Source organism: Nicotiana sylvestris, chromosome 3 (genome assembly GCF_000393655.2).
Source record: "Nicotiana sylvestris chromosome 3, ASM39365v2, whole genome shotgun sequence".
In the NCBI taxonomy this organism is placed as follows: domain Eukaryota; kingdom Viridiplantae; phylum Streptophyta; class Magnoliopsida; order Solanales; family Solanaceae; genus Nicotiana; species Nicotiana sylvestris.
In genome coordinates, this window is record NC_091059.1 from 98,670,350 (window position 1) to 98,679,934 (window position 9,585).

General features: G+C 37.7%; 1 protein-coding gene across 4 annotated transcripts; it reads left to right on the plus strand.

Annotated features, from left to right (window-relative positions):
* The first annotated feature begins 448 nt into the window (after positions 1-448).
* LOC104223716 (uncharacterized) lies at positions 449-9,161 on the plus strand. 4 transcript variants are annotated; one of them, XM_009775189.2, is made up of 8 exons: positions 449-1,003; positions 1,531-2,329; positions 2,589-2,868; positions 6,436-6,543; positions 6,647-6,925; positions 7,188-7,331; positions 8,124-8,290; positions 9,015-9,161. In XM_009775189.2, exons 1-8 carry the CDS (start codon positions 718-720, stop codon positions 9,052-9,054), a joined length of 2,103 nt encoding a protein of 700 aa, XP_009773491.1. In that variant the 5' UTR covers positions 449-717; the 3' UTR covers positions 9,055-9,161. The 4 variants fall into 4 exon arrangements, with proteins under 4 accessions (XP_009773491.1, XP_009773493.1, XP_009773492.1 ...); XM_009775191.2 differs by lacking the exon at positions 9,015-9,161 and adding an exon at positions 8,421-8,692 and having other exon boundaries at positions 450-1,003; XM_009775192.2 differs by having other exon boundaries at positions 814-1,003; positions 1,506-2,329.
* The last annotated feature ends 424 nt before the right edge of the window (positions 9,162-9,585 follow it).

The window sequence follows — 9,585 nt, forward strand, 5'->3', positions numbered from 1 at the left end:
GAATATCGGTAAAAAGACAGAGCAAATTGGTGCATAAAATAACTTCGTATTCAAGTAATTCAAAAAAGTATGAGAGGTGGAATTTCGAAATTCAGTAAAAAGTTGGGGGGGGGGGGGGGCGGGGGGCGGGGGGGTCAAACTGAGATATCTTAAAAATATGCTGGTGCTCTCTTACTAATAACACGTAGTTTAGTACAAGTACATGGGCGCGGCAACGACTACTTGAATTTCTTATCTCACTGTATAAAATTTAAACCACAAACTAAATAAGAACAAGAGTAGAAAACACCTAGATTACATCGAAAAAACCATGTTTTATACTGGAGTACTCACTATTATTAGGGGGAAAAAAATACTGGAGTACTCACTGTTGTTTCACAAGGACAGGACCCCACATTCCAACAGCTAGCTAGCTTTCTTATATTTGTCAAAGTTGGTCGTTTCCTTCTCCTGCCGTTAGCTTCAGTTTTACAGCAGACAAACTCAAAAGGAAACAAGGAAAGTCATCACACACACACACACTCTCTCTCTCTCCTCTTTCTCTTTCTATAACATAACATAGCAAAGAAAAAAACATGCAAAACCCAACTCAGAATTTCCCACTTTGTCCCTTTTTCCCTTAATTCACTCCATTCCCATGAACCCACCTCTTCTCCACTTCCTCTACTTACTACACTCTCTTCTTTTTCCTTCTTCTTAGACTTTGTTCTTCTTCTCATGGCTGTTTCTGACATTAAACAAGTATTGGAGTTCTTGAAAAATTATGGGTTTTCAGAATCAGAATCAGCTCTTATGGAGGATATTATGGAGAAATCTGAATTGGGTTCATTCGATTATGAAAGATTCTTGTTTCCTATGATTCCGCCGCCACCTCCTCTTAAGATTCCTTCTGCTCGGCGTCTTGATGACTTAATTTCTGCTAACATTAATCACTCGAACTCTGTTTCTTCTGATGAGGAATTTGTCAGCTTGGCTTCTTCTACTACTGGTTTTTGCTCCTCTGGTAAATTAAAGATCTTTCCCTTTTCTGAATTTTCTATTTTTAGTTTGATTGACCATTTATGTATTTCTAAGGATTTTTTAATTTGATTCTGATTCTTTATGATAAGAACTTGTGTTTCTCTTTCTGGAATATTTGCTTACTGCTTTGTGGATTGTGCAAAAGCTAAAATAAAACTTACCCAATTCAGAGTTTAGTACTTTAGTGCCAATTTATGATACCTTAAATAGGACGTTATTGATTATAAGTATATGCTATAGTTGAACTTTTGCCCCTGGAAATTAGAATTGACAGAAAGGGATGATCGTCATTTATTCTTTAATTTCTAAGAGTTTCTCTTTATTCCATCTCTGTAAAATGATTTTTATATTCTGGAGTATCGAAAAATTAATATGATTTTTAGATTAATGTGACCCAAGAACTGTTCATCCTGTGTTATTGCAACTTTTGGTCAACACTTTGTGATTATTTCCTCTGTTTTTGTCTCTTCTGCATATTTTTTTAGGTTTATCCTGTTGTCTCTGGTGCAGAATTTACAAATCCATATGGAATTCGTACTACAACCGCTCTCAGTTCTCAAGCATCATCGGATAGATTATCTCAGTTTGGTACTGCAAGAGATTACCCTGATTTTGATATGCAAAATGACCTGTTCTGGTACCGGGAGAAAGATGAAGATTTTCCCATGCCACCTTACTTCGGAAGCTCGGATGGTCTCGCGGGCCCTAGTGAGGACAAGTTTGTGATGACTGAAGTGTCCGAGAAACAGGACGCCACAAGTCCCAATTGGGATTGTAAATCGGAAGGATGGCCTATAGCCACAGTGCACGATGGGCAAGATGTAGGCTTGGACGATTACTATGATTTGGATAAACGAAAGAAACTTGAAGGAAGAGGTGGGAAGGGAGAATTTAGTTGTTCATCCCCACTTTGTGCTTGCTGCAAGGGGCCAAAAGGGATTTATGGCGGTGATCCTGACGACACGAATATCAACTTAACTGACACTAATTATTTAGAGTATGAACCAACGAGTGAGAGGAAAACTGAAGATAGAAACAACTATTCAATTAAAACAAGTTGCAACGATGACTTGGTTGGAGATCTCAAAGGTACCCCTGACTTTCAACCTAAGGCTATTGACAAAGATTACTACTCATATATACATGGAGACTACAAGCCAAAAGAGGATAAATTAGAGGATGGGGAAGGTATTGAACCCGATGCGGCAGCAGATGAAGGGGGAGGTGCTACATCAGATGAATTTTTGATGTTTGAAGGCGAAGATGTGTTTGAAGTATTTAATCTTAGAATTATACACAGAAAAAACAGGTTCGTTTTCATAGATCCATACCTCCAAATTCTTAGTCCAATATCGACGAGTGAGTGAAAAGAAGGTGTGTCTTTATAGGACGTGAGAGCAATGTTTGTTCAATAATACATGTTCAGCATGTATATCGCATCAAGTTCTAATTTCATCATTTATTCTAGGCACTAAAGTTGTTCTAACATTTAATGTAGATATTGAGATTGTTTCTTGCAGGTTATTTGTAGAGAATAATTGTACTTATTTTTTCTGCCCCATACGCAGGACCGGATTTGAGGAGAGCAAGGACCTGCCTATTGTTTTAAATAGCATTATCGCTGGAAGATACTATGTAACAGAATACCTTGGTTCAGCTGCATTCAGCAAAGTCATTCAGGCTCATGATATGCACACCGGAGTAGACGTTTGCTTGAAGATAATAAAGAATGACAAGGACTTCTTTGATCAGAGTTTAGATGAAATTAAGCTTCTCAAGTTTGTGAACAAGAATGACCCTTGTGATGAGCACCATATACTGCGACTATATGATTACTTCTACCATCAGGTATGCTTGAGAAGATGTATGTTCTTTTGAGTCCCTTGCTTTGAATCAAGACTTATAAAGAACTAAAGATCGATCGCCCAACCTCTAAATGAACAAGACGATCAGCATTTACAAGTTACCATTTTTCTGTTTTTATATAAGGGAGAGGTGCGTGGCAAGGACTACTATAAAGTTATAAGCCAATCGAAATGTACAGCCAGGTATTAGTGGCAGATTTACTGACATATCTTGTCTTGAGGGATCTCGTGTCATCAAGGAATTTATGTAGTTAGAACTAATAGCCATCTCTAAACTTTCTAGTTTCATATGATTGCTGAAGATTAAAGGTTTTATATGATATAAGAATGTAGTGCAAGTGTAAGCCTGTCGGTGTGCGTGGTGGAGCTAGGATTTTAAACTTATGGGTTCTGAATTTTATAACGACGACTCAACTGCTAATGACTGGGTTCTAAATTTAATATTTGTATACATTTAATGAATTTTTTAAATTTTAACACAAAATACATTGTTTGAGCAAAAGCTACTGGGTTTGACCGAACCCATAATTCGGCTTCTGCCTCCGCCCCTATCTGTGTACGTACATGCATATATATAATAAGACTAAAACCGTAAACAGTGGTAGAATAGAAACACTAGATATTTAATTTGATCAAGACTGGATATATGATGGCTGTATTTGCAGGGTAAAGTCTTGGCAAGGGCATTGATTCTATTCCCACCATAGATGGGAGAAGACCTGAAAATTTACTTAGATGAGTTTTTGATCAAAACCCTGATCCTGGACTTACTTTGGTTCAATTAGGAAGGATGTAGTTCCAAAAACAATTGGTTTCAACTTTTAGTGGGACTTGATTGATAGTTCTTGGATTAAAATGATAAGTTCCTGCATTAACTAAAAAAGCATTTGCATCTCTTATCCACAACTGGTCTGTTCTTCTACACTTTCCCGGAGGTTAGGCTTCAGTTTATTACCTTCAACAACAACAACAACGGCCCAGTATAATCCCACAAGTGGGGTCTGGGGAGGGTAATATGTACGCAGACCTTACCCCTACCCCGAGGGGCAGAAAGGCTGTTTCCAGGAGACCCTCTGCTCAAGAAAGCAACAAGAGACGATATATTAGTATCATCAATAGACTCATAATAAAATAACAGCAATATAAGAAATACGAAATAGATGGATGGCATAATAATAACCAGCAGATAAAGCCCTGCATCAGTAGATGACCAGTAGCGGCCAAAGACTAACTCCTAATTGGCTAGTCTCACTTTAGTGCGCTGTATAAATATTCACAACTTCCCCCTAACCTACAATCTTAATGCTCGACCTCCACAATTCCCTGTCAAGGGCCATGTCCTCAGTAATTCTAAGTCGCGCCAAGTCCTGTCTGATCACCTCTCCTTAATACTTCTTAAGTCGCCCTCTACCTCTCCTCGTGCCCACCACAGCCAGTCGCTCACACCTCCTAACCGGTGCATCAGTGCTCCTCCTCTGAATGTGCCCGAACCATCTGAGTCTTGCTTCCCGCATCTTGTCCTCCATGGGGGCAACGCCTACCTTCTGTCGAATATCTTCATTCCTAATCTTATCCATCCTTGTATGCCCGCACATCCACCTCAACATCCTCATCTCTGCTACTTTCATCTTCTGGACGTGTGAGTTCTTAACCGGCCAACACTCAGTCCCATACAACATGGCCGGCCTAACTACTGCTCTATAAAACTTACCTTTTAGTAACGGTGACACTTTCTTGTCACATAGGATTCCCGACGCTAACCTCCACTTCATCCACCCCACCCCTATACCGTGTGTGACATCCTCGTCGATCTCCCCGATCCCCTGAATAACCGACCTAAGGTACTTGAAACTACCCTTCTTGGAAATGACTTGAGAGTCCAGCCTCACTTCCACTACCGCTTCCGTCGGCTCGGCCCCAAATTTGCACTCGAGGTATTCCGTCTTCGTCCTGCTCAACTTGAAACCTTTAGACTCAAGGGCATGTCTCCAAACCTCTAGCCTCTTGTTGACGCCGCCTCGTATCTCGTCAATTAGGACTATGTCATCAGCAAATAGCATGCACAATGGCACCTCTCCTTGAATATGATGAGTTAGTGCATCCATCAGTAGGGCAAATAAGAATGGGCTGAATGCAGACCCTTAGTATAACCCCGTAACAACAGGAAAATGCTCGGAGTCGCCTCCTACTGTCCTAACCCGAGTCTTAGCTCCATCATACATGTCTTTAATCACCCTAATGTAGGCAACCGAGACCCCTTTAACCTCTAAGCAGCTCCATAAGACCTCCCTAGGAACCCTGTCGTACGCTTTCTCCAGATCAATAAACACCATGTGGAGATCCTTCTTCAACCACAAGTTGTTTACGCGAATCCTCTATATTTTTTCTGCTCTATATAGGTGCAGTTCATTCTCATACTAATTAATTTTCCTTTAAAGTGGCGGTCTCTATTCTCATGCTTACCTTAACTTGATGATTCCCAACTAGCTAAGTTGGTCTCGCATCTATGAATCGTTTGCTTCCATTAGTATATGTTCTTAGTTAAATCTACATTAATTCCGAGAGATTTTAGGTCTTTGAAATTAACTTTCCTCCCTGTGAGTTTTAAGTCTATGTCACATTTTCACACCCATAGACGGGTGCAACATCAGAAGATCTGTGGGTGTCTGTCCAAATAATTTTGCATGACCTTTCTTTTCATCCTTTAAGGGATCGTTTGGTTTTTGAACAAGTTATTTTGGGATTATAATACGGGGATTATAATACGGGGAATAAATAATGACGAAATTATTAGTGAATATACTTTTATTAATAGATTTTTGGATCATTAGACTAAAATGATATCAATACACGGGTATAATATGAGACACGTGTCTGATTTTACACTAGATAAACTTGGATAAACTTTTATTTAATTTCAATTTTTTTCTTCGCTTTCTTAAAGGACTTTGGAAGAAGAGTTTTGGAAAGGGGCATCTTTGTCATTTTGTTGTTTAGTCCTGGGATCAGTAATTCGGGTTTAAAAATAATAACAGAATTTGGTATCAATAATTCCGGAATTGCTTATACCGGAATCAAAAATTCAATCAACCATGAGATCTTCTTCGCTATGTTGCTCGGACTCTCCTAAAATGTGGCTAGATGCGTGTCGGATCCTCCAAAAGTAGTGCATTTTTGGAGGATCCGATACCGGTGCGGCAGCATTTTGGAGAGTCCGCAAAACATAGCTTCTTGGTTACAAAATCTGCATATTTGGTGCAAGGGTAGCTTAGATGATATGGATCTTCTTGAATATTTGGAGTATATGAATTTAGAGAGGTAGTCATGAATCTTTAACTATCCTTCTTGTAATTCTGCAATACCTTCTTGGTACTATTTAATGAAATACACTTTTTCAAAAAAAAAAAAAAATCATTACTGTAATTTCTTGTGGAGTTTTTTGTTTTGGAACTTCTGCCACTGCTTAAGTCTGACATATAAAAATATTGCTTAGAATCTTATGTTGCATAATTTTTAACTGTATTCTTTCTTCTGATGTTATAACATGCAGGAGCACCTCTTTATTGTTTGTGAACTTCTCCGAGCAAATTTATATGAATTTCAGAAATACAACCGAGAATCTGATCTAGAGCCTTATTTTACAATGAGCAGGCTACAGGTCTGGTTTTTCTCTTGTAAGTTAAAACTTATCATCAAAACCACAAAAGATATCTAAGGAAAACCGTGAAATGTAATTGTGTTGGTTATTTTTTCCGTAACAGACCATAACACGACAGTGCTTGGAGGCACTTGTGTTTTTGCACAATTTGGGGATCATCCACTGTGATCTAAAGCCCGAAAATATTCTCATCAAAAGTTATCGAAGATGTGAGATAAAAGTTATTGATCTCGGAAGCAGTTGCTTTCAGTCAGATCCCTTGTCCTTATATGTACAGTCTCGTTCTTATAGAGCTCCCGAAGTCATCTTAGGCCTCTCTTATGATGCAAAAATTGATCTTTGGTCTCTTGGCTGCATCTTGGGAGAGTTGTGCTCTGGGGAGGTATCCTTCTACTTTTCCTTGAATTATGTACATCCATCTGTATGGTTCTTCTTTTCATTTTTTCTTAACCTTTCCTTTTACCATCGTTTACTTTATTGCTTGGTATATTTCAAATTGCAAATAGTATCTTGTTCCTCTTCCTGTTTTAGCCCTATTTGGTGTTTGGGGGGGGGGGTGTGCAAACTAGTTAAAAGGCTTCATTAGCGTATGTTTTTCCTAGGCAGGTATACACATGCACTCTAAACATTCTATCGTTTGGTAGGTGCTTTTTCCAAATGAAGCAATTGTTATGTTGCTTGCACGTATGATTGGAATGCTTGGTCCTATAGATGTGGACATGTTACAAAGAGGACAGGAGACACACAAATATTTCACAAAGGATTATGACCTTTATCATATACACGAGGTTTGCCTCTTAGTTAATCCTTTTCATTCTTTCAACACTGTCTTATTAACAAATTTAGCTTTTTTTGTGCTCGTATTCATGTGAATGTTTAGTCTTGGCATGTCCTTATTTGGTATCTTTCGATCTCTTTGTCCCCGTTTCTTTCTCTAATTGCTTTGTTTTATTCCAAAATGAGCGCCATTTTCCACAAAGTAAAAATTCTTCCTGTTCATTATTTCTTAACTTTTAAGCTTCGTTCCTTAGAGTTATACTGAAGCGACTTTTTATCTTTTACCTTGCTAGAAAGTAACTCTTAAATTTGTTTGCTTATTCTTGTAAATCATCAATCTAATTTCAACTTAAAGCAGTTAAACTAAGACACCGAAAGTAGTAGGGAGCTGTGTTATTAATTTTTTATATTTTTCTTGATTCCTCAGAAGGCATTTATGGGCTCAGTTAAGCATGTTCATTTACTTGTAATTTCTTTATTCAAATCTTTACGAACTGTTAAAATCTATCATCTAATCGGATATGCTTTGTACATTAGCTACCTCTATATGAAACTGGTTTTTTTTTGTGTGTGTGGGGGGGGGGGGGGGGGAGTGAGAAGAAGGTAGCAGCAATGCACAACTTTATTTTGATTTTTAAACCTTGAAAAGTTTAAAAATTGTGAAAACTATGCTTTCTGCCCTTATTTGTGAACAAAGATTTCTCCACTCCCTTTTCCATATGAGTTGCAACTTCATATAACTGGAAGACTATAGAATGGCACAGTTTTCTGGCTTTTGATTTATGGATGATATTCTGTAATAGGACACTGATCTACTTGAATACATAATCCCCGAGGAAACGTCATTGGAGCATCAGCTGCCAGTATCTGATCCATTGTTCCTCGACTTTGTCAGAAAGTTGCTTGAGATAAATCCTCAAAGTCGTCCTACGGCCAAAGAGGCCATAGGTCACCCTTGGCTTTCCCATCGGTACGAGTAGAATCCAAGTTAACATCTTTTTAATATTGTTGTTCATGTTTCGCTTTATATCATCGGCTCGAAGCTGTTCTCGGGATACAAATGTTTCCTGACAGAGCAAAAGGTTTGTTCTTTGTTGCAGATATTGATTCAATAGGTACATAGTCGTTGTATTCTCTGTTGTGTATATCGATTGGGATTTTCAGTACTGATGCTTTGCTGTAGATATTAGAGGAAAAAGCTGTTTTGTTTTCCCAGCAGGGTATAAACCAGTCTTCCATTTTATCAAAAAGTATAGGGATCCAATACAGTTTTGAGTCTTGTCACATATCAATATACTCTTGACGTGTATTCATGAATTTTTTGTAATTTGTAAATAATAAAAGTATTCTCTTGGTTCAATTGGTTTATAAATGATGCTTCTCTGACTTTGGTTTTAATCTTTAGGCTATTAGACGGTTCGAAAAGAAAAATTCAATGTCATAATTAAGATTTACATTGTCTATTTGTTTTTAATAACGGTGATGTCGGTCTAGCTTGCGCATACCTCAGCTATTTGATGAGGTGTACTTTTTTACCAGCACAGGTAACTTTGTCCACCAAAGTTTGGTAGACGAGAAGAAATCATCTAGTGTTTAAATTACATTGTGTGTTGTAGGGTAAAAAGTGTTGGCTCTGAGGATTGTGTCTCACAATAGGCGTGCAAATGACCGGTTTTAATGTCTTTAAATGGCAGGCTATCTCTGAACTTGGTCTTTTCCTTTTCTCACATATGAGATGGACACATCGAATCAATCTCTATTTGTAAAGAGGCACTTACATCACAAGTATAAGTTTGAAATCTTAAATATTATGCTAAAGAGATACACAACTTTACCAGTTATTTTGCTTCTTTTGAGAAAAAAATTGATGCCACATTTACTTTATGTCTCGAGGCTTCTTTCTGATTAAATACTTGATTTTAGTACGTTGAATCAAGCAATATATTCGAGATCGTGTGTGTTTGTGTTTTGGATTAATTACAATAGATCGAGGAGAGGTGCTAGATCAAGAGCTCTGGGATCAAAATACTATCACAATATTGGGTTGTGTAATTATCATTGACATTCTCCCGTCTAATATATTGGCAAATACTCCATCCTTGCACTTTTAATTGTCAAGTATTCTAAAAATAAATTTTCATTTTTACTTGTCACTTTTCCCATATCAAGAGAAAAATAATTTATTTTTTCTGTTTTGCCCTTAGCATTAATTACTCATTCCAAATCATTTTTCAAATCCATTAAGACTAAACACCAATTAATATG